Source organism: Rhamphochromis longiceps, linkage group LG4 (genome assembly GCF_057381845.1).
Source record: "Rhamphochromis longiceps isolate RC_006_pf linkage group LG4, R_longiceps_female_GT1.1, whole genome shotgun sequence".
Taxonomy (NCBI): Eukaryota; Metazoa; Chordata; class Actinopteri; order Cichliformes; family Cichlidae; genus Rhamphochromis; species Rhamphochromis longiceps.
The window spans coordinates 9,516,757-9,542,947 of record NC_140560.1 but is presented as its reverse complement, the minus strand read 5'-3'; the positions used below and the strand labels follow the sequence as shown (position 1 = coordinate 9,542,947).

At 40.2% G+C, this 26,191-nt stretch overlaps 1 protein-coding gene across 4 annotated transcripts in view; it reads left to right on the top strand.

The window, feature by feature from the left end:
- plppr2a (phospholipid phosphatase related 2a) overlaps positions 1–26,191 on the top strand; it is a 203,943-nt gene that overhangs the window by 141,052 nt on the left and 36,700 nt on the right. For all 4 annotated transcript variants that reach the window (XM_085403148.1, XM_085403147.1, XM_085403150.1 and 1 more), the window contains exon 3: positions 12,647–12,835. In XM_085403148.1, coding sequence (XP_085259274.1) covers positions 12,647–12,835 — 189 coding nt within the window. The remainder of the gene's footprint in view (positions 1–12,646; positions 12,836–26,191) is intronic.

Genomic DNA, 26,191 nt, shown 5'->3' with positions numbered 1-26,191 from the left:
AAATCCCAGTAAAAGAATTCAAGTTTACAGTCTTTGTGGGGTTTTTTTTTTTTTTTTTTTTTTTTTCTGGAATGTGCAGCAGAGGAAACCAGATACACCAGTTGCTCAATAATTTATCACATTTTCTGTTCTGTGCAGTTTGTCATGGTGTGAAGCTCCTCTGCTTCAACACCGAAGAGCGTTACCGTTGAGCACCGTAGACGTGTTTTTGTGGCGTTCGCGGCAGAGCAGCAAAGCCGAAGCGCTGCTGCAGGTCTGACAAAAGCACATAGAGCTTACACATGTACACCCCAGTGAGACTTTGTTGTCGTGTTTCATATTTTCAACAAGGTGGCTGCTTTTTATGCTGACAGCACTGGGGATTTGAGACTATGAGATGGATTCCACAAAAAAAACCCAAAAACACCTGAGTAGAAATGATACTTTTAAAAGACAAACAGTGAAAAAGAAAATAGAGCAAGGTAATTTTGCTGCACCCCCAAGCTTTGCACCTGTTCCCCAGCACCCAGTCTGTGTTCTTTCACCATCATCGTCCAAACTCCTCTTTCAACTCTCTTTCCTGTTCCATTGTTTTTCAATCCCCTGCTACCCCCGCTACTCTTCTGGGCTTCCGCCTCTTCCTCCAGGACTCCTGATATGCTGGCCAGGTGCAGTGTAGCGTGTGTTGATGCAGGCCTCTTAATGGATAGCATGTGTCTGATGGTGGACTCCTGTGCCTCTCCTGAGCTTCTGCTCTAAATCCTCCATCTGTAAAACACAAAACTGCTCTTTTAGGTAACACAGCTTTAACAGCATTCAGGGAGACACGTGGACCTCCAGAGAAAGAGAGGGAAGGAGAACAACACAGGAAAGACAAGCTTTGATCGTGACCCTCGTTAGAGCGCTGTGGCTTTTACTTACACTGTGGAGACGTGGAAGTGCAAATCTTAACATTTATCAATCCTATCAGTCTGAACAACTAAACATTTTATTGGTAATCAAATCCAAGGCATTCTCTGGTTTACACTTTTTGTTAAATCTATCTGATTGATTTACAACCTTAACAGAAAGAGGGCAGCATGCTTCCAGCAAAAACGTCATTGCTGCGATGCGATTACGGAAACGAAGCACTCACTGATGTGGATGCAAGGAGCTGAAAGTGTACTCTTTAAATTCATACTATCACTAATGTAAACCTGCCATTTATGTCATATTTCTGCATTAATTCTGAAGTATTTCCAACAATACAAGTATTAATGTACAGTACTGTGCAGAAGTCTTGAGTCTCCCATCATTTCATTATATTTTGCTTCCAAGGAACCCGATATTCTTGCAAAAATTTAAAGTAAGCTGGACGAGTGCAGGAGAAATGTAGTGGCAGTGTCAGACTGAATTTGATTTTTTTTTTGTTTCAAACCATTGTCAATCATGTCTGTATTTATGGAGCAAGTCAGAAGTGTGAAATAAAAGTGTGTAGCTTCAGTGACACTTCAGTGAAGTGTCACTGAAGCTGGTTCAGAAATGTTGAAGGGTGACAGTCAAAAAGTCATTACTAAGGTAGGAAAACAGAAAGAAAAGGCTGAAGAATACCAACTTACACAAGAACTATACTCAAAAATCAGTGGCAGCAGGTCTGATGGAGTGATGAATCCAAATTTTAAATGTTTTATTCAAACCGTTGTTGAACAAAGAAGTAGGAAAGCGATACAACAATGAGTAACTACACCCATCTGTGAAATCACAGTGGAGGCTGTGTCATGGTTTGAGGCTACATTTCAGCCAGTGGTGTTTCAGAACGAGGTGAAAATGATGAAATTATCAATGCAGAAAAATACTGTCACATTTTGATCCGCCATGCAATACTATCAGGCTTCATGTTTCAGCATGACAATGATCTCTAACATGCTGCCAAGTCATTCAAAGTCAAAGCATCAATGGAACAACATACACTGGAACAAACTGGACTCCCCAGAGAAGATTTGAGAACTACTTCAAAAGACTACTTAAAGAAATTACAAGATAGCTTGCCTACCTTTGTGTACCTTTGAAAAATTAATTATTTAAATGTATGTTTAAGGATGATTTCAAGTCAGGAAAATCCCAGGCCACAATGTATGGTTGAAACAGTTTTTTAGTGCTAAATTATTCCTATTTATATTTATTATTACAATATCATGATGATATGATGTTGTGGCGTGGGTGTGGTCCTTGGCCAGCTGCAGAGGAGGCGTGACGCAGTGAGCTCCCGGGGCGGCGCAGGGGCGGGGTGAACAGGTGTGCTGGGATCTGACAGTGATTGTGTCTCTTTATGTGTTGGCAGTGACAGACGGAGAGGGAACGTGACAGCAGAGAAAGAGAGCGCGGAGTACATGTGTCCACTACAACCCGAGCTTAATAAAAAGTTCTGCACTGTCAAAAGTCGCTCCGGCTGGTATTTCTTGGGTCCACCGTTACAGATGTATTACTAAACATATAATGTAAGATGTGTATTTCTATCTATCTGATAGATGTCTATCAGTGCCTCAGTGTGATGAATTTCCAGAACAAGAATGACTCAAAAATGTAAAAAACAAAAAATCAAACGTATTCACGTGCCTTTAGTAACATTTTCATGCACAGCCATCCATAAATCAGTGAACAATCCTGATATAAAACCACCAAACTAACCAAATCAATGTAGAAAAAAGAAACAAGCAAATAAAAACACTTATTTTCTCAAAGTTTGAGAAACTGGCGTAATGGGTTTTGAAGAGATGGACATTATTGAAAATATAAAATACAATTTATTGGTCTTATTGGCCACAATTGAAGCCAAATTTACCCTTTTTCTGACACCTTTTAATACAGCACTTTATTCTATGAAGGTGACCACTTTATCCGCCTTCCATCTACACCTATGACCAGCTTAAATTACCATTTGAAATACATTTCTTTGGACCGTGAGTGAAACCCAGATCATGCTGAGAGAACCCACGCAGACAGAGGGAGAGCACAGAAACGGCACACAGAAAGCCTCTATCTGACCAGATGGTTTTAACCAGGAAACTCCTTGTTCTTAGGCAACAGTGATAACCACTGCTTTATACAACTGTGGGTTCTTGTACATTTTCTGTCACACAGTCCATGTTATAATTCATTAAGGATTGACTGCAAACATGTGCTCATGTCGACTTTTAGTGCTTAAGTGGAAGTACAAATAGCACGGTCAACAATATTATTATGATATTAATCACATTTTCTGAATGAACTATAGTGAAACATTGCAAGACAGTGCAAAAGAATTAACATCAATATTAGTTGGTTCACTGACATTAAAACAGCTAACTAGTAATTAATTTTAATATAGTTTCTTTAATTTTGCCTCAGTTTTCTATAGTAGCTCGCTGCTGGTAAAAATAAAACAAATAAAACACAAAAAATCAGTCAATATTTCCGCTTATTATCTAAAAATTTCAAATAAATCAATGGTTTAAGCAGCAAGTCAAGTTTTTGAGAGCCTGAATTCTTTGACCTATGAATGGGAAAACGCAGTTAATTCATTTTTTTCAGTGTAAGCTTCCATACATGATAAGATGGTAAGCTTTGAGCTGCTAGCAAAAGTCTCACAGCATCCCTGGCCTGTGAGTTAATATTTGCTTGTTAAAGGCGCAGCTCATAATGACTCCATATGTCATCTGAATTTGATCCATTGGATAGATAAAAAATATGGTTGCAGTAGTAGATGTTTACATTAGTCTGAGCTCCAACCTAAGAAAGTCTTTAGTTTTGCTTTTGGAAAAAGAGAACCTAAAAGACGTTTTCCACTTAACAACATGAGGGTAGATTTGCAGATAAGGTGCCATGTTAGAATTCCTTTTTATTATTTTTAATGAGCTAGACGGCTATGTTGGATTTGCTCAGCCTGCTCTACCTAGCAGGTAGAGTATAAAGGCGCACCCCTGTGGCTTTTTAAAATGAACTGCTAATAAATACAGGAGCGCTGTGGCGTGTCCATGGCAGCCTCAGAAAACAATAAAAGCTGTGGAAATAAGAGAATTGAGGTGTTACTGCACATTTCACCACTTTATGTTTATTAATAATAAAAGTGGCAAAGTGTTGTGATATCTATGATGTCTATACATAATCTGCTCAAAAAAAGCTGAGAACGTCCAAACTCAAATCTCAACTGTAAAAATATAAAGACAACTTTCTATTTAAGATCGAGTTCATCAACTCTGAGCAGTGTTGTCTCTTCCTGTTTATAGAAAAAAAACTGGATATGTGGGATGTTGCTGTGTATTTCACACCGGTTAAATGAAGGAGGGGAAAGTGGTCATATTTTTGGATCTGAGCTCGCTGTGGTGGGTCCTTCACATGCCGTTGGCTGTTGCTGTTCCCTGGACTTGTTCCTGAAATGCTTTCCAGTTATTTGTGCCGTGTTTTCAGACGTCTTGATGTCACTGCTGATGTAAACCCTTCTTGCCTCGTGGCATCACAGCCACTAGAAGTGGGCACAGTCTGTCAGTTCATCAGCTGATATGAAATATTCATCAAAAAGCTGTGTATGTTGGTGGAGAAGTGGAAGAACTGATACCAAGGTGGGGTGGGGTGCATTTTTGACAGGTAAAATGTTTCATCTCTGTCAGGGACAGGAAAAGGAGTGTCTGGGTATCTGAGCCATGTTTTATCCTTTAAAAGCAGCAGGGAGCATGGAGCAGTTTAAAGAGAAACACACTGCGACGTTTCCATTGTCAGACACACTGATATCAGGTAGAACAGGATATTCATCTGAGAAAAGGGCAAGAGCTCATCCTGTGGTGCCATCGGGAATGTGACAATGCTCACAGAGGGAGCACATACTGAATACTGTGCCCTTTTAGTGAATGATGATGTGCAAGATGAGAAATATTTTCCTGCCTTGATTTGTGTGCTGTGAGGTCTTAAGGCTTTTAAGTCTTGCCAAGGGAGAGACTGTAATACTTAAAGTTGTCTTTTCCTTATCAGTCATGCAGCCAGTGTGTTACCCAATCTGCTATTTTGCTCTGGACTGCCAACTATAACTAATGGAAAAAGATATATAAAGCTTTACACATTTGTTTGTGAGGTTTTTAATAATCTGAATATATAAATAGTAATATATATCAATAAGGAGAGCTCATTACAATAAAATAAATAGGAATTTTTGCAATACAGAATTCAGTTATGCTATTTGGCAATCAGACTCTGATGGGCCATCACAGCAGACAGAATCCCAGCAGTGATAGGAATTAGATCAGGACCCCCTGCAGTCTAGATGGCAGTGGTGGTGAAGATAGGATACAGGCTGAGTACTTGGGTGATGCAGAGATGAGGAGGTGGTTTGCATGCTGGATGAAAGAGGATCAGTGCAATTTAAAATACGCAATATGCAGCAGGTTGATTGGCTTGGACAAAGTGGACAGAAAGGTGATTGGACTAAAGCAATTCTGTTTTACAGGGAAGGATAAAGGATAGACTAGCAGCCAAAAACCTGGGAAAACAGGGAGATAAGTGAACACAGTCCTTCTTTATTGAATTTTACACATAACCATCAAATATAAATATATATGTACTGTATATATTTGGCAGAATTGTTAGAGTTCACCTTAAAAGCACGGAACCAGCTGTTAAGTATAGTCCACAACCTTGAGGTTGGGTCTTTGGGAAAACCATTCCAGATGTTTTTAAGCAAACTGCCTTTGCAAAGGAGTCAGTTGATGCTTGTCTCAAGGGTGAGGTGTTCCAGGCATGTCCTACCAGGAGGAGGCCCTAGGGTAGACACAGGATGTGCTGGTGTTCCTCTGGTTAAGCTGGTGAGGGTGGCCGGGGAGAGGGAGGTCTGGGTGTCCCAGTTTAGGCTAAACCCCTGTGACCCACCCCTGAATGGAAAAAAAATGAATGGATGGAAGGATTGATGGATGCTTTTAAAGCAAACTTTGGACCACTAGTGACTGATGTGAATTAAGACATTCATGTTGGTCATTGAATTAATCTGACAGTTGTGAAGTTTTGACTTTTTATGCCACTAAAGTATCTCAGTATCTACAATTTAGATTTGCATTAAATTTTGCATTTGATATTAGTCTTTCCCAAAGTAGTGACTTTGTTCTTCCCAAAACTTTTCCACCAGTGGCACCATTACACTGACACTTTTGGTTTTGCAGGCATTTTGCATTTGGTTTTGGTTTAGACAGCGACTCCTTCATCAGCTCCTGTTATATTTGGTGACATTCTTTCAACCTTAAGAAGAACATTTTCTGTTGCTAGAATTGTGAACTTTCAGCTTTGCAACCTGACATCAGTGATATTCTCCTTTATACCAGAAGCCAGCTGAACATCAGAAACTCAGTTTTTACTGGAAGATATCATCTGAAAAAGACATCTACCTCATGACAAAGAACTCTGTTGAGCTTGAGTTATTTCCGTACTTAAAGATGAAAAATAGGCAGCTCTAATTTGGAGCAGTGAATAAAGACATACATTATGTAAACTTGCTTCAGAAATATTTTTATGTAAATTTAACACACACAACTGTATTTAAAGTGTATGTTGCTGCAATTGTAGCGGAGTAAATGTGGAATTATTCTTGTTTTAATGTGATGATACAAAAGTAAGGGTACCCGAGGTTTTAGATATATGAATTAAATTATTGTTCATTGCCTTTTTATTCTTAACAGATCAGACATGCAGGGCAGATAAGCCCTCTTCTTATCACTGACAAGCACTTTTCATACTCACAGAAATCAATGATTCAAAACTTATTTCCTGCATGTTTTTTTTAAATCAGGAAATGAAGCTCGTTCAAAATATCCTGATACCTAAAATAATGAAGTGAGTTTTATGTCTTAATGAGATGTAGTCTCCTAACGCCTTCATAATATGACAGCCAAAAAGCATATTTCGAAAATGCTGAGGCTCAGAGGGAGATGATGACATCTTTAGAAGCTTGGGAATAGAAGAAGACACTCGTCAGTCTTCACCCTCTTTTTGCGACTGTAACAGGCAGCCACACATTGCTTTTTGACAGCTCCAGACTTGAACTGTCTTAATGTGACCTTTCATCTTGACAAGCCACGGATCTTTTGTGCTGCTGATCTGCCCTTCCATCTCCAGACAAAAATAGGTCAGAGCAGGGCAGGTTTCTAACTCTGCCTGTCCCTTTTTTCTGTTAATAGCTGCTCTCTTTTGGACGAGGTCAATAAAGAAAAAAGGAAAGACAGGTACACAGCAGAGTGGAGAGAAGAATGTGAAGGAGTGCCAAGAGGAGGGTAGGACAGAGAGTTGCCAGGGTGTGAATAAACTGCCACAAGTCACATCGCAGTTAACAGCAAACCATCATGAGAGTAGCGGCTTAATCTGCACTGGCAAATATAAAAAACGTTCTTATGTTAAGTACGATGAAAGTGACTCAAGACTATTTCCCCCCCTTTAATAGCTTCAAAAACAAGTTTTATGGTGTACTTGATTCCATGTTGTCTTTTCTGAAGGAGTGGTATCGCCACACATCTATTCACTTATTAGTTATTTTGCATTCTGAGAATAAAAAAACCACAAGTTAAATTAAAGGAACAGTCAGTGGGGTTTTTTTATTTTTGTTTTTTTAACTTTAAAAAAGAATATTGAACTCATAAAAATACATGATTAGTGTGCAATTGCATCTTGCATACAAATACTTAGGAGCGGACACTGTTTTTTTGAAGCTGCCATGTGGCCCCACCATCTTGAATACAGTGGCCAAGATGGAAAGCACCATTCCATCTAATCACATTTTACATTTATGGCTATAGACCGGCCACATACATAAGAGAATGCAGCAGCGTACGTGTGCTGTGGAGACAAATTTTTATTCATATCTGCACCTTCAGACTCAAGATTGCTCATACTTGTGATCATACATATGAGAAGGGATCCCCTTCTCACCAAAGAAGTTAAAATATGAAGGAAAGACACAACTTAACAGCCATCTGGATTAAAAATCATCCTCTTCCTCCTCACGCTAAACATAATCTCCTAAACTGGAATCAATGCTCTTAAACACAAAAAAACTGCATAAACATGCTTATTTATTCCTGAAATTGTTGCAATTACCTATTCTCAGCAAATTGGACAAATTTGATGGTCCTCTCTTCTAGGCACCTGACAACAAAACCACAAACTAAACCACAACAATAGCTGGTTATAAGCTAACATTATGCCAGCTAATGTTTGGCTCGAGTGTCCTAAAAATTACACTTTCAATCTGATAAACAGTTTGATTATATTTTTAAATTGATGAGAGTTTATTCGCTACGTGCCTGAGTCCAGCAATGTTAGATCCACTTAAAAGAAAACTTGACTGACATCGGCTAATAGCAGCTAATGCTAGCTGGCAGCAGCTAACAGTGGCTAACAACAGAAACAACAGGAGTTACATTATGTGGTACATTCTTAATTTAATTCAATGTTTCTGATCTCTATTGCTGAGTAAAAAATATTTGTCCTATAACAGCTGCCATAGATAACATAATGCACTTGAATTAGAATGTGTAAAAAACAGAATTTAGTTGACTGCAATCTACAATCTATTAACATCTAGTGGTGAAATTCTACACACTGTATCTTTAAAGTTAAAAAGTGCTATAAATTAAGTTTGAAAACTTGAGAACCCTGAGTTAAAATGTTGAAGTTGGAATGCTAAGAATAAAGTATAGGTTTATGGACAATAAAGCTGAAAGTCATGGTCAACGTTATATTGATCATTTTACGAACAATAATCTGTTAGGTGTTATTAACTGTGAGCCCAATGCGCTACTAAATTATTGATGTTCCATTTTAATGAATATTAATATAATAATGTTCTATTTATTCTGTAAAGTAAATAAAATATTCTCTGTTCTCAATTCATGTGGCTGTAATACTCATTTGTAGTGTTTTTTTGGTTCCTGGTTTGATTTAGAAAGAGCTCATATTTAAAGATGACTCTAAAAATAAGCTCTTCATCTATTGGCTGGAGATGCAGATTTGCCGGTCAACAACTATGAACTCCGACATATGGGAGCTTGAGGCAAAATCTTCAGCAGACGCACATTCTCTAATATTTTTCCAGCGCATAGAAGTGGAAATAAAGGAGACATGGTATGCTGTGCTCTGTGCTCAACTATGCATAAGTATGATCATGATTTTAACGTGGCGTTGTGACTTAAAAGTGTTTCTTCCTAGAAGTGTGAGTCACAGTCAGTCACAATACGTTGGGAAAATGCAGGGGAGGAGCGCTACACCATCAAACAGGAAAACAAGGGAAGGCTTTATGAGTCACACATTTAGAACACCTCCTCTCACCCAAAGCAAACCCAACAAACAGCTCCCATCAAGCGTGTGTGCAAGATACACAAACACATAAAATACAAACATAAACCGCTACTACAATAATTTATAAACCACAAAGTGAAGCGTAAGTTCAACACAAATCTGTACAAACACTTTTTTGTATTTTATAATTCTGGTGTTTCAGTTATGACAACTGCAGCTAGTCAAAAAACAAAACGAGGGAGGCACAAATGAAGGGTGTTTATACAAATAAAAATCCTTTATATTTGTGCCCCTATGTATATTTGCATATAATATAAATACATGCACCCTTCTATATATAAATTCAGGACATATGTAAAGTGCATGCCAGACGTATATGTGTAGATGTTGATATACATTGACATGTGTAAACATGTGTACATGTATGTGAGGTAAAATTTGCCAATGATGAATGGTGAATAAGGATCTGTGCTTCATCTTACCATAACATTCATATATTTTCAGGCACTAATACAACTTATTTTATATACTTACCCAGGTTACAGTTCTAAGATAGATATAGGCCTTAAGTGTTGACTTTTCTTCTAGGAATTACATCCATTTTAAGGGACGGTCTTTTTTCAGAGGCTCAAATGTAATCGGACAATTCTAGCAAAAGCTGTTTCCCGTACTTGGAGGTAAAAGGTCTGCAGTTGATTTCCAAGTGTAGCATTTGGATTTCGGAAACAGTTTCAGTGGAACTCTCAATGTGTGTGAAATGGGCAATTCTGCCCATACTTCAAAAATAAAACAAATCCATCACAGAGAAAGTGGAAACATGAGAGTTCATTCGGTTCTAGTTCATTCTGAAAATATAGTGAGCTGGTCAGCTCTACAGGCATAAAAAGGCCTGGATATCTGTGGAAGAGACCAGTGGTAGATGATTGCCTGATGCTTTTGATGCCCTTCACAAGAACCATTTTCAGGAGGTAGATGTATCATTACAAGTCCATCAAAGAAAGAAAGAAAGAAAGAAAGAAAGAAAGAAAGAAAGAAAGAAAGAAAGAAAGAAAGAAAGAAAGAAAGAAAGAAAGAAAGAAAATGTAAAAAGCAAGAAAAGTTCTGAAACAGCATTCATTGGATCAATGACTATGAATGCAACAGAATTATAGGGAAAAAAATATATGGAGAAGGTTTGGAATGGGTCATGATTCAACGCTCACAACATCATCTGTAAAACCTGTGTGAAACATTGTGATGTATGGGCAAGCATGACTTCCAGTGGCACTGAGTAACCTGTGCTTATTGATGATGTGACAGAAGACCGAAACATCAAGTGTGCATAGCTTTCGTTTCAGTAAAGCAGACTGCACACCTCTCAGTACAGACATCATGGGTTCGAATGAAATGTTGTCATCAGACTTGCCAAGCTTTTTGTGACCACACAAAAATACACCAACTACACATGTGCCTATAGATGGAACACCTACTCATCTGCAGTATTTCTAGCTGTCCATGTCTGACTAAATTAGAGTATAATCAAGGTTTAATAGCCAACACAACAAGGGTGAATACAGCCCATGGTCCTCCTGTCTTAGCCAAGTTGAAAACATACAGTCCCAGCTGCCATCAAATGGAGTTAATAAGCTTTCCCACCATTTCCCATTGTCTGTGATCCGTGTTAGAATCTCAGTTGATGATTTTCCAGGTAATAGGAATTTTCTTCAGCAAAGGTGAAATAAACAATTTGGTTCAATTCAGTTTTATTTCTATAGCACCAAATCATAACAACAGTTGCCTCAAGGCACTTTACATTGTAAGGTAAGGACCCGACAGCAATAAACAGCAAACAGAGAAAACTCCAACAGTTAGATAACCCCTGATGAGCAAGCACTTTGGCAACAGTGGGAAGGAAAAACTCCCTTTTAACAAGAAGAAAGCTTTGGCAGAACCAGGCTAAGAGAGGGCGAAGCCACCTGCCGCAACGGAGTTGAGTGGAGGAAGACAGGACAAAGACACTGTGGAAGAGAGCCAGACATTAACAATAACTTGCCGTTATTTATTGACTTCACATTTAAGCCAGCTTGTTGTTGTGTTTTTGATGATGCCAACAAGGAAAATGCAGATTGCCCTCTGGTGGTCAAATAACGTAACATCAAAATCCATAACACGTGTCAAGGGTGTTTCTACGATCTTTATTTTGTACATTGTCAGTTATTAGCTGTTATAAATGCTGATACAGATGGATTGGCCAGCAGCTAATATCAGTCAACAATACTGGTCCACAATATTGGTAAATTGGTGAGGCTTTAATTACTACAAATCGTAATCAATTTTGCTGCCTTTGATCTGCTGCATTTGTGAATCTGCAGATCTGAGGAGTGCACTCTCATTTGGGACTTGTGTTAGAGAAATCTCCTCCTTGTTTCCTTCTGAAAACTGCAAAAACAAGCTGTGAGTACCAATCAGGGTTCGTGACGCTGCTCACTAGGTTGGAATTTCATTTCAAGTTGGCGCACTGCTTGCATGTGTCAGCTTGAAATGGCACATGGAAGCATTCTCTGATCACTTTGAAATCAAAGTGATCAGAGAAAACAAAGTAGAAAGCAGTGCACAAATGAATTCTAAAATGGACACGCAGAGGGAAAAAGAGTTTTTTGAAAACTTAAAAAGCCATCAAGTTACATCAGAAAATGAAATGAAATTGATTAAATTTTGCATGATATCAACTAAACTTTTTAGCGGGGATAGCAGCTGATAGTCAGAGTGTCTGCAGAAACTTCAGTCTCTGTGCACGTGATGAGGCCACACACACTCACGTATTCCACACTGACACACACATGTGCACGCAGCATCTACAAATACACCCACAGCTCAACTGTAGTAGATTTCATGAGTGCCAGCAGCATGAAGGCTGCCTCCCCCTTCCTCTCCCTCACATTTCACTTCCTCTCTCCCTCTCTCTCTCTATCACTCTTTCTCTCTCCATTGCTTTCTCACTCTCTCCTTCTCTTGCTCACTCTCTATGCAATTCTTTGTCTTTTTTCTGCTTGCGGTGTTGGGAATCCTCTTTTATCCTGTTTTGTTTTTTTCCCCCTTCTTTGAATCTTTGTTTCCATCTCTTGATGAGAGAAGTCTCCTGCAGATTTGGCTCTTTTATTTCTTGTCTTCTCATCTTTCTCTCTCTCTCTCGCCATGTCTCCTGGTTCCAAACACTGAACCTCTCACTCTGCCTCTCTCTGGATCCGGCATTTCCTATGCATCTCCCCGCTGCTGAGGGGTACAGGGACTCGTCTCTCCCCTCTTTCTCTCCCGCTCCCACTCCGGCTCCTCCACCTCTACCTCCTCTGCTTCACCTCTCGTCCTCTCGCTTCCTAACGGAGGGATAATGTTCTATTTCCAGCTGGTGATCATGGCTGGGACGGTGCTGCTGGCTTACTACTTTGAGTACACGGACACCTTCCCCGTGCACATCCAGGGCTTCTTCTGTTACGACAAGACCTTCTCTAAGCCCTACCCTGGTCCGGATGATACCAGCAAGATCCCTCCGGTGCTCATCTACTCGCTCGTCACAGCCATCCCTACCCTCACGGTAAGAGTTCTAATTATTTATTCATTTCTAAGTATGGAAGTAAAGCTTGGCAGATATGGAAGGGGGTGGGTAGTTAAGAAATTCAAGAGATAATCATGCAAGTGGGTTTGCATCTCCCGTGCTCTGAAAAAGCAGAGTGGGGGAAAATGATGCGTTAGAAAGATGGAAGTTATCAAAGTTGAGATTGTGTATTAGATTTGCTCTGTCTTTAGATGCTGCGAAAGTGCATAAGAATCTCCTACTTCTGGTGTTTGGTAGTTCTCATGATGAATCATCTGTTGTGCGCGTGTGTGTGTGTTTGTGTGTTGCACCACTGTCGATAGTGTGCAGATTGGTAAGCTGCATAGAGGTAACCCCCTCCGCCCTCTGTTCTTGACAAGCGGATGCAAGTGTGTGTTTGTATGTGTGTGAAGAGTACAAAAAAACTGAGGAAACCATCAGCTCGGACCACACAGAGATGTGATAGGAAGAGGCAGACAGGTCATTAGAGAGAGAGAAAGAGAGCATCAGAGGAAGAGAGACAAACAACACAGAAAGCAATAAAAACGAAGCGAGGTAAAAGTTGGAGTTGAGACAGAGCAGTGATGGCAGGCAACAGATGCTGTTCTTCAAAAACAAAACAAAAAAACCCTGAAGTAATAGGTGAGAAAAAGACACATGAGCACGACGGAGAGTAATTTTTTAAGAGGGGGTGTGTGCTATTATTTTTGTACTGTATTCATGTATGTTTGCACATGCATGAATGCTTGTGCATGTGTGTGCGTGTGAGGTTAGCTGTTGAGCCTCAAGTGAGATAGGAGGCATTGAGCCTGAAATGTGTAACACCTGACCCTGAGTGCAGAAAAAAACCCGAACAGCTTAAATCCCCAGCACACCACGAGAAAGAAAGAAAGAAAGAAAAAAGAAAGAAAGAAAATAAACAGCACATACAGAAACCAACCAGCATCCACAATACAAAGCACACAAATAACCTGAGCAGATTACATGCACAGACAAAAACCACAGCCTGCACTCAGTGCAAAGACAAGAATACTCCACAACTGGAGCACCAAACAATCGCAGATGATGAGGTTTTCTGTGCAGCAGTTCATTGCCAGAAGAAAGACTGTGGGCTGTTATAATGTGGTACTGCTGTGTACAGTTTGTCTCGCAGCCACAATACACAGTGATTTTTTTTTCTAATTGTGAGCTGTTAGCAACCACAGCAGACAAAACAATACGCGTAAGTAATTTAATGGATTCAGAAAGTATTTATATTCACAACTAAGTGATAAAGTTGATTTATTTGGTAGGAATATAATAAAAGAGAGAAGAAAATGTACAAATGTACAAGTTTGTATGTCTTCTTTTATGAAAGTGTTTGTTTTCTCACATTTGGATGAAACAGCATTTATTTTTTATAAATGCTGTTTCATTTCATTCATAAATGGGGATTGGATTGTAGGGCTGTGTGTGCATAGGGCATGTTTGTTGGGTTCTTCTTTTGTCTTCCATTTGTACAGTTTCCTCACTTTTTCAATATTTTAAGGACATGCTGCACTCCATGCTGTTTTCAGCTAATATGGTAACTCTTTGTGAATCACCTTGTTGGTGCAAAAGTACTATTTCTTTATTTTAAACTGTGGTACTGTTTGCATTTTTATAAATTCAAAATAAGAAATCAGAACAAATTATGTGTTTCTGTGAAAGGCTGCTTGCGGTTTTTGATACGGGTGACACAGGCGGTTGTCCGGGGCGGCAAAAAAAAAAAAAATTGCTCTTATTCATGCTGCCCCAACATCAGCCAGCGCATACTGGGAATGGCATAGGCACCGATTGGTTTTCTATCGCCCATTTGCTGGGAGTAAGGGCGCCCTCCGTTTGCGAGGTGCGCCTGCTGCTTGCGGCACAGGGAGGAGAGGGCGGGGCGGCGGGGGATTCTCTGGCTGGCTGGAGCTGCATCTAATAACCAACTCGCAAAATAAAACAAAATAAAAACAAACCAACAAACACGAAAACACCAGACATTATGATACAGACTTATAATTTGCACCGTTGTTTTTTCTAAATTCTATGCGCGAAAAGTGAGCGCGAGAGCCCTCAGTGCGCCTGCTCGCTGCTGTGCTGAAGTCAAAATAAACTTTATTGTCATCTCCGCTACATACAGTACAGTATACAGAGAGACGAGACTACGAGGCTCCAGTTACAGCAGTGCAAGTAAACAAACAATAAATATAAGAAGAGTAAGAAAATAAATATACACTTTAGGACTAGGGGTAAACGGATCAATAACAATTTAAAATTTAAAATTTACAGTTTGATGATTTAAAGTTTCACACACGACCTGTCGAAAGGGGAGGGTGCCCGGCTGCTTCCAAAAAGAGCACATTTCAATCCTAATGTTGTAAATCCAAGCCCATTATGTATTCATGATTTGAATCCTGGGTTGTGCAAAATCCCAGAAATACACCTTAGACAAAGTGAATCTGTGAATTAAGGTGTAGGTGTATTAGGTTATGTTGTGGTGATCCTCGGGTTGGGGGATGGGTGTTCAACTGGAGTGCAAAATTAGAGGGAGGGAGTGTTCGCCCAGGGTGCCAAACAGGCTAGGACTGCCACTGCTGCTTGTAATAATGGGCCTAAGTCTGTTCTGTGCAGACACAACACTGATTCATCCACTGAGTTAGGAGCTTTTTTATGCTTGAATGATGGCTTAAGAAACTGGACTGGACTGAAGATGAGTGGGAAAAGCAGCCAATGTCCAAATAAAATTTTCGAAATTTTTCAGAAAGACCACTTAAAAATGACAAGAAAGTCTGTCTCATAAAGAAATAGGGCTGGCTCAGGATAGGACTTAGCAGAAAATTGTACGTGTTATTTAGTGCTAAGTAACTCACTAATACCCACACAGCAGGACATATTATTTTGTGGATAATTTAATTTCTCTTGAGTTGGATTATCCACAGAGACCTTTAAATCTGCCCTAACTCAGGGTAAATTACTCGGGATGTTGAACTGGGTCAGAGCACATTACTTACACCAGCTAGTCTGCCCTAACCTGTGCTGACAGAGGCCTTGGTATGTGTAACAAGCACCAAAGAAAATCACAGCAGTAACTCCCTGAGATAGTGGCAGTCTGGTGTAAACGTGCGTTGCCATTTTTTAATTATATTCAGTTATTGTGCATATTCTTTGATTTGAATGTAGAATGAATCTCTACTGAATGTAGTAGAGATATAGAGTATTAGAGCATCGTACAATAATACTGCTACTGCAGGAACTAATTACACTTTAGAATGTGGACTTAATTACTTGTACTGACCATGTAAATGAGACCTTGTCTGCACTCAGAAAAATAAAGGTGCCAACTGGAACCAAAAGTGGTTCTTTAGACTGATGCCATAGAAGAACCTTTTTTGGTGCCACAAAGAACCTTTCAAACAATGGTTCTTTGAAGAACCATTTCTTTCAGTGGTTCATTGAAGAACCATTAAAGGTGCCCCAAAGAACCATCAAGAAATGGTTCTTTGGGGCACCTTTAATGGTTTTTCAAAGAACCATTTTAAAGAACCTTTTTTGAGTGGTTCTTTAAAAAACCATTTTAAATCTTTCAAAATAAAATGCATCATAAATTGAATTTGAGCAGGGTAAAATAAATACGAGCACAGCATAGACATATATTAATGGTTTATTGTCATTTTGTAGTTACCAAAAGACAAAAAGGCATTTTAACCCTCAGCACAACATCACTACTAATACATGTCACATATTAGTGTTTTAAACAGTAATAATTAAATATATTGGCTATACTATAAATAAATAAATTTTATATATATATATATATATATATATATATATATATATATACACACACACACACACACACTATATCTACAGATAACACAACAAATAATACATGTATTGTTTAATTAATAAAACATCAGAAAGTGATAAAACACGTTAGAAATAGCTTCATAACAGACCAATAAATCAACACATTTTCATCAGCAGATGTTTGCATGTTCAGTAAAAACATTTCAACAACAAGTTTATGATTAAAATGATCAATGAACTTCAGCCTTACGCTCTGTAATGTACTTTTCATGTTGTACTCATGGCCCTTTGTTAGTCCAGTTTAGGATAATGTCTCTGACGTATGTTTCATATCAAATATATGTCATATCAAAACAAGCCCACACCTGCAGTTGTTTCAGTTTTTCACTGGTGTTTCCTGTCAGCTGGTCAACCTCACTCAGGCGGACATCCATATCAGCCAACCAAACGACAAGTTCCTCCCTTTGTGCTTCAAATCCCTCCCACTCTGAGACAAGGAGCTGAAAGAGAGAGAAAAGAGTCAATTATAAAGAAGAGAGAAAAGTGAAACCCTCCTCAGAAGGTCTGACTCGCATACCTGCAGTTGACCTGTGATGGACTCCAGTTTGGCGTTCACGTCATCCCTCGCCGATGCCAGCAGCAGAGTCTGCAGGGTGCCCTGGAAGAGCTGAGTTAATGTTCGACTCCTCCTGGTCAGGCTCTCCAGCTGGATGACCCGAGGTCTCCCCTCTCGCCGCTGCCTCTGAACACACAAACACAAATTGCATCTGAAGCAGGAGGTGCAGATTTTTTTTGCTATTCTTTTCTAAATCCAGGCTTGATCACGTGGAGGTATTTGGAAAATTGTTTTGGCCAGTGGACGACTGTTGTCTTGCAGAAAGTCAAATCAATCAAACATATGCAATACACAATCAATTCACAAGAACACATTGTAAAAAAATAAGTCCAGTTCTTGCCTGATTTCAAGTGAAATCTGCATCAAAACAGGGTGACAGAAGTAAAACGAGTGCACAAAGCCTCACTTTGTACAAGCCTGCTATTACAGTTCTCCTCTATGCAGACGACTTTCCTGTTTTCAAGGCACAACTTGGATCTGCTGTACGAATCTTATGGATACACACTAAATGAAATAATAGTGTGCATGACTCCAGATTCTGATCCCTCATCCTAATATGGTCCCAACATAGCAACAGCAATAAAGCAAATGTTGAGGCTTCAAAATACAAAGTCCATAAACCAATGGCTGACATGGGTTTTATCATAAGGGTGATAAATATACAGATTTCAGTCTGTCTTAGAGATTTGATTTTCATTTACCTGCAGATGCACTATACGTACCTGCTCCATGGTTTTTCACAACATTTTGCATATCACTATTTAATACAGGAAGTACGTGAACTAAAACATGTCATCGGTCTTTGTGAGAGGACCATATTAATGAAACAAACCTCAATGACATCATAGGGATCCCTAAAGATGCTCCTGCTGCTTCTCTTCCTCCTCATCCTAAGCTTCCTTCTCCTTGTCCTCGCCTTCCATCCAATTGTAATTCAATCTAATTGTGTTTCTGCCCCTCCTCTTCCTCATTTTGTTGGAGCTGTGAACACAGTTAATGTGAATCTGGATTAATTTGTGCAAACAAGAAAAATCTACAGCTTTTTGGTCAGAGGTGCTCTTGTGATTTAAGCCGGGTAGAGTAGATTTATGTGTTGATGCTACCTGCTTCAGCTCTGGCTGCTGAGTGATATTTACACCCTGGCTGGATTACAAACTTTAACCATGTGCTGAACTTTGGCCCAGCGTTGATACCTCTTGTTAGTATAACGACCTCTTCTTAGCTTGTATGTATGATGTATGATGGTGGATAAATGAAATATACAAAAAAATTTAACTATATTACAAAAGAACATCTATCTTGGAAACATCAAATGACCGGAGCATAACTTGTCAACTAGTCCGAAACTAAGTTATGCAGGAACAGTCAAAGACACACCTTCTCATGTTTGAAACCATTGTTTGAAAGGTTCTTTGTGGCACCAAAAAAGGTTCTTCTATGGCATCAGTCTAAAGAACCACTTTCTATTCATTTCTATATAATTCTATTAGACAATAAAGAGTTATCTAATCTAATTATTCATTCAAAACACTTATGCATAGCTGTATTTTATACAGCTCATACAGAATTCAAAGTACAGGTTCATGTGAGTATTTAATGTACGGCTCAGATCTACAGACTTTCAGAGTTTCTAGAGCAGACACAGAGCTCACGTCACAACAGGCTTCAGGCGCCATTTTAGTGACTTTAACAATATATTACATTTTAATTTCGGTCTAGCTGACATTAGGTTATGTACGCAGCACGCAATTGAACCACATATTTTAGAAGCCAAAGGTTCAAATTAGCTGGGAGCAGCTTCACTTAATTATAACAGTGGTTTTGTTAGGAAAACTGTTTCTGTATACCGGATACTAAATTGCGCTGACCTCAACGGCTAACGTATCTAGCTAATCGCTACTGTTAGCACAACATTAACAGCAAGCTACAATGACGAGTAACAAAAACAAAACAGTAATAAGGTTTTAATGGAAATGTTTTACCTTTTCTAACAGTCCCAGAATCCACAGCTTCAAAGTCCAGCAGGTACTGAAGACTGTTATCCGCCTCGCTGTCACCGTCCGTGAGTTTTTTTTCCCGAAAGGTCAAGGCCCGCCGCTCGCACACTCTGTCTGCGCATGCGCATCCCAACGACTAACCCCCTCCGTCCGCTCCCGGGAGGTTATAGTATGACGTGTTCTGACGTCACTCTCTCTCCCTGTCATTTATTTGGCTCGAAACACATATTAACAAATTGCTCAGTGAGTCCAAGTCCAAGTCCAAGTTCAACTTTATTGTCACTTCAACCATATACAGTTTAAAAATACACAGTGAGGCGAAACAACGTTCCTCCAGGAACCAAGGTGCTACAAGACAAGTTAGTGCAAAAAAAATAATAATATATAATATATCTAGTAATAATATTGTGCAAAAGAGCATTTACAGGTTGGTGTGTGCGATGGTTTGGTGGTGTAGGTCAGTGTGTTTGCGCTTTGTGTTGGTTAGTCAGTCCAGTCTCAATGTTTTGAGGTATTTGAGTTAAGCTGAGTGATAATGTTAGTGTATGTGTGTGTGTGCGTGTTTATCAGTCAGTCCCTTTTTGCTGAGGAGACGGATGGCTTGTGGAAAAAAGCTGTTGCACAGTCTGGATGTGCGTGCCCGAATGCTTCGGTACCTTTTTCCAGATGGCAGGAGTGTAAAGAGTGTGTGAGAGGGGTGTGTCCGATCAGCCACAATGCTGGTGGCTTTGCGAATGCAGCGTGTGGTGTAGATGTCCTCAATAGAGGGTAGAGAGACCCCAATGATCTTCTCTGCTGTTCCCACTATCCGCTGTAGGGTCTTGCGGTCTGATATGGCACAGCTCCCAAACCAGACAGTGATGCAGCCGCTCAGGATGCTCTCAATAGTTCCTCTATAGAAGGTGGTCAGGATCGGTGGTGGAAGCCGGGCCTTTCTCAGTCTTCTCAGAAAGAAGAGACGCTGTTGGGCTTTCTTGTGCAGGGAGCTGGTGTTGAGGGACCAGCCGAGGTCCTTCTCCAGGTGTACACCCAGGAATTTGGTGCTGTCAACGATCTCCACAGAGGAGCCGTTGATGCTCAGCGGTGAGTGGTCGCCTCGTGTCCTCCTAAAGTCAACAACCATCTCTTTTGTCTTGTCAACATTCAGAGACAGGTTGTTGTCCTTACACCAGTCCGTTAGTCTCTGCACTTCCTCTCTGTACGCTGACTCGTCGTTCTTGCTAATGAGACCCACCACGGTCGTGTCATCAGCGAATTTAATGATGTGATTTGAACTGTGTGTTGCTACACAGTCATGAGTCAGCAGTGTGAACAGCAGAGGACTGAGCACACAGCCTTGTGGGGCCCCAGTGCTCAGTGTGGTGGTGCTGGAGGTGCAGTTCCCGATCCGTACTGACTGAGGCCTTCCGGTCAGAAAGTCCAGGATCCAGTTGCAGAGGGAGGTGTTCAGGCCTAACAGGCTCAGCTTTCCGATCAGTTGTTGGGGGATGATCGTGTTAAATGCTGAGCTGAAATCTATGTACAGCATTCGGACGTGTGAGTCCTTCTTGTCCAAGTGTGTCAGGGCAAGATGGAGTGCAGTGGAGATGGCGTCGTCCGTTGAGCGGTTATGGCGGTATGCAAATTGCATTGGGTCCAGTGAGGGGGGCAGCAGGGTCTTGATGTGTCTCATGACGAGCCGTTCGAAGCACTTCATGATGGTGGGTGTAAGTGCGATAGGGCGGTAGTCATTGAGACAGGACACAGAAGACTTCTTGGGCACGGGGACGATGGTGGTGGCCTTGAAGCACGTGGGGACAACGGCACTGCTCAGAGAGATGTTGAAGATGTCGGTGAGAACATTTGCCAGCTGATCAGCACATTCTCTGAGCACTCTGCCTGGGATGTTGTCTGGTCCAGCAGCTTTACGTGGATTGACTCTGCGTAGAGTTTTCCTCACCTCAGCTGTAGTGAGACACAGGACCTGGTCGTTCGGAGGAGGGGTGGTCTTCCTCGCCGCCACGTCGTTCTGCCTGTCGAACCGAGCATAGAAGTTGTTAAGCACATCTGGGAGGGAGCAGTCACTGTCACAGGCAGGTGGTGTCGTCCTGTAGTTAGCGATGGCTTGTAAGCCCTGCCACATGCGTCGTGTGTCGCCGCTGTCCTTAAAGTGGTTGTGGATTCTCTGGGCGTGTGCGCGCTTCGCCTCTCTGATGGCCCGAGAAAGTTCAGCCCTCGCTCTTCTAAGCGCCACCTTATCTCCCTCTTTGAAGGCAGAGTCTCGGGTCCTTAGAAGTGCACGCACTTCCGCAGTAATCCACGGTTTCTGGTTGGGTCGTGAGATGATGATCTTGGAGACAGTGACGTCATCGGTGCACTTGTTGATATAGCTGGACACTGATGATGTGTACTCCTCCAAGTCAGTGAAGTCGCGTGTAGTGATGAACAACTACTCAGATCATTTACCTAAGTTGTGATTTGTCAAAACGAAGTGTGTGTTTATTACACTGACATTCTGTTCTGCAATTGTTATTTACTTGTATCTTATAATTTGACTTTACATACTGCTGGGTGGTTTGTAAAGTTTACAATAATTAGTATTATCATTATGCTGTATTTTCAAAAATATATAATAATCTCAAAAGTAATGCCTTGGAGTAGAAAATGGTAATGCTTTATTAAAATTTAAAACTAAAGTACAGTATTTGAATGTGTGTATTGTGTCTACTGTTTGTTAACTCACCATATTCATAATGTGTTTGTGGGGTTAGGGGTGTGTGTGTGTGTGTGTGTGTGTGTGTGGGGGGGGGGGGGGGGGGTTAGGGTCTTTAGGCTTTGGCCCCCACCCTGCCACCAGTATATTTTTAAGCAATTATTTCTAACTTTTATTTGAATATTCAGTTTCCTACCATCTTCTCTTAAAGGGTAATTGCCAGGTAACCTGCCCTCCCCCTTCGCACACACATGCACACAAAGAAAACACACAGTATAATTCACAGCCTCATTATAGTGAATAAATATTTATGCCATTTACACCATCAAACTTAGATTGCTAAGGATGAAGAACCTTTTGTTCTTTAAAGAACCATTTGTAATAGCTGAAGAACCATCCACAAAATAAAAAGGTTCTTTGACGTATGATGGTTCTTTAAAGAACCATGAAGCCATCTGAAGAACCATTTAAGAACCATAATTTTTCTGAGTGTGGCTGAGCCATTGAAGGTAATAGGCATCCAGTGTATTTGGGTCAGTGCCAGTCCTCCAAGCCCAACAGAGGGCAGTCTAGCACTCAGTCGGCTCCCAGTGTGGCTCCCAACATTTAATTAAAATCATCAATCATTTTTTGAAGGTTTTAGCACAAAGACCCAGTCCACTGTGTGGAGACCAAAACATAAGAAGAGGTACAAGGCAGGTTTCCGCCTCAGTAACATTAAGGTGAACCTTTTTATAACTTACACTAAAGGTGGGAAGAACTAATAAAGAAGGGGTTATTTTTTTCTATAGTTTCTTTAGATTATTTCCAAAAGCACTGAGCATGGGTGAGATCCATCTTTTCAGTAATAAAAAAAGTCAAAATTTGTTACACCTATAAGTTTATGAAATCTAATACAGTCCACAACAGGCCTATAATTAGGGATGGAATTTGAGAACCGGTTCTTTTAGAAAACCAGTTCCTATTAGTCCAATTTCTTGGAATTGTTAATCTGCCTGTTAAGATAACCCAACAATATGAGCGGACATTTAGGGTAATTTAGGTAAGATCTTTTATAATCTGTAAAGATTTTAAAATTCATATGCGTCCAGGTCACATTCATCTTTCCATGGGAGCAAACTTGCCTTCTTTCTCAAGCATACTGTAGTTGGGTGATATCGCAGCCACTTTCAGGGAGTACTGAATAACTGGTCAATTATTTCTTCAAACTATCTTTGCATCTCCACATGGAGACAATGTAATTATCCCCCACTAACCTCCCACCTGGTAAGCACTGCCAATTTACTGTTAGCTTCTGTTGCTATGCATGAGCAAATTTCCAAATGCGCTGTAATTTTTTCAAACAATGGCCATGGCTCATCTTAATTACTAAGCAAAGTTTTGAGTCACACTTGATTTCTTTATATTTCAGAGGAATGTTGTTGTACTTGTTTTTTGTTTGTTTGTTTGTTTGTTTGTTGAGTCACTTAACACCACCCTATGACTCATTCAAGCATAAATGGTCATCTCAAGGAACCCAAGGACCAGTGTTACGGCTACACACAACAGACAACTTAGCAAAGAGGTATTAAATTTCCCACATGTGGGACTAATAAAGGTTATCTTATTAGCTGAAAAATTGGCATATTTCAGGTTGGTGTGCAGCGTGTCCTGCACAAGTGTGTGTGTGTGTGTGTGTGTGTGTGGGGGGGGGGGGGGGGGGGGGGGAGGCAGGAATATAGCACATGAACAGTCTGGAAGTCATGTCCTTAAGGAACAGGGAAAAACCAGCAAAACCTGACATAAAACCTGAGAGATGCATTTGAAATTTTATGTTTAAACTGTCAGTGAACAGGGAAGATGAGGAGTGAAGAACAACATGAGTGACTACAGCCATCATTAAAAAAACGGTGGAGGTTCTGTCATGGTTTGGCGCTCCGTTTCACTCAGTGGTGTTGGAGATGTCATCAAAATTGATGAAATTACACAGAAAACTACTTTAGGTTGAATCCACTATGGAATATACTTTATTGTCTGATTGACAATGGAATTATTTTTGTGCTGGACAATGAACCCCAAAACATACCTGGATAGAAAAACACACAATGGAACACTATCAGTCATGGATTGGCCTCCCCAGAACCAATCCATGAGTCAGTAGATACTCAACATAATTGAAGCAGTGTGGGATCATCTTGACAGAGGACATAAGAAAAAGGCAGCAACATCCAAAGAAGAGCTTTGAATGTCCTTCAAGAAGCCTGGAGAATTATTCCTGAAGATTACTTAAAGAAATGACAAGAAAGTTGCCTCAGACAGTTCAGGCTATGTTGAAGAATGGTGGTCATACCAAAAGTTGACTTTCAAGCTTGTTGGGTGATTCAATACACTCATGTATTTCAGACCCAGCAACACGCTCAGAGAGAAACTGGTTCACCCGAAAGACAAAACGCCAAAACACAAACTTAACAATGTGGTGTTTGCTGTACAGTGCAGCGAGGAATGCCCAGACCTCTACATTGGAGAGACCAAACAGCCACTTCACAAGCGCATGGCACAACACAGAAGAGCCACCTCCACAGGACAAGACTCAGCAGTCCATCTGCATCTTAAGGATAAAGGACACTCTTTCGAGGATGCCAATGTTCACATTTTGGACAGAGAGGACAGATGGTTTGAAAGAGGAGTGAAAGAAGCCATCTATGTCCACTGTGAGCGACCATCTTTGGACAGAGGCGGGGGTTTACGACACCAACTCTCTGCCATCTATAATCCAGTTTTGAGATCCCTTCCCAAACGCCTTAACGCCCACTCACATCCTGGGCCATCTGACCTCAGGAATTCGCATGATAAGGTGGGGCCAGGTTTCACAATGAACACACCCGAAACTCTGGCTGATTGGGACCCATGCCCAGTTTCCCACCTTGGCTCAGGCGATTAGAGGATCATCAGGGGGTCCTTTTGTCCCTCTGTGGGGGGTCACTCCCACTAGGCTTATATCTGGGACTCTCCACCATTTGACCTTAGAACTGAAGAAGCTTCTCGGATGAGAGGTGAAACGTCTTCAAGCAACTTAAAGAAGTCCAGACGCTTTTCTTTGCAAGCTCCTTTGACTACGATGACCTGGATGACTGAGAACCTTCACAGACATATTTAGGAATAATTCTTGCAACCATATCAATGCAAAAAGCACCTAAAACACTGCAGCAAGTCAATCACTTATTTGTAATCAAAATGATCATGTTTTACTTAAGGAAAACACATATTGTGATAATCCATATGCCTTTTTATTGATACATTAGTTGCACATAAATGCTGTCAGCATTTATCAAAAGACCACTGCTGTATCTGGAATAACAGTAAGAATTCTCTGTATAAACGCACACTTTAGTTTGGTTCATTTTAAGGACATCTTGGAAGTTTGCCTAATGGAGCTTGTAAGCCAGTTAATCTTAGGATAAATAAACTTATCCTGCAAAGATTCAGTCTGACAGTTTGCGCACAAATGTGTGTTCATTCTCTGTAAATCCACCCTTTGATCAGCTTCATTTTTGTCTTTTTCTCTCTCTGTTGCACAGCCGTTTTCCACGACCGTCCACATTTCTCACTCCACTACATCCCATCCACATTGACCTTTTTGCCTTCGTGTTCTATTTATTACCATTCATCTCTTTTCTATGCTATTTAGGATTTTCTGTGTTTTTTCTATTTATTTATTCAGAAATATCCTGTTTGTATGGAACGCCAGGACTGCCATAATGAATTAATTAAATACACCATTAAATAATTAATTAAATGTGTCAATAATTAATTAAAATTGGAATTAATTAATTAAATAAATAGTTATGACACATGTAATTAATTAATTATTGACACATTTAATTAATTATTTATGTATTTCACATTTTAATTAATTATTGACACATTTAATTAATTAATTATTGACACATTTAATTAATTATTTATGTATTTCACATTTTAATTAATTATTGACACATTTCATTAATTATTGACACATTTAATTAATTATTTAATGATATATTTATTTATTTCATTTTGGCAGTCCTGACGCCTGGCTCTCGTCATGAAATAATTTTATCTGTCAGCCTCACCCATCAAACTCAGGGGGCGGGGTTAACGCTGATCGAGTCAAAACCATTGCTTTGGCCTGGTGGCCATTGTTTCTAGCACACAACAACCGGCATGTGGAAGCTAACAGAACTGAGCTTTGAAAAACCCTGTTTGTGTGTTACCAAATA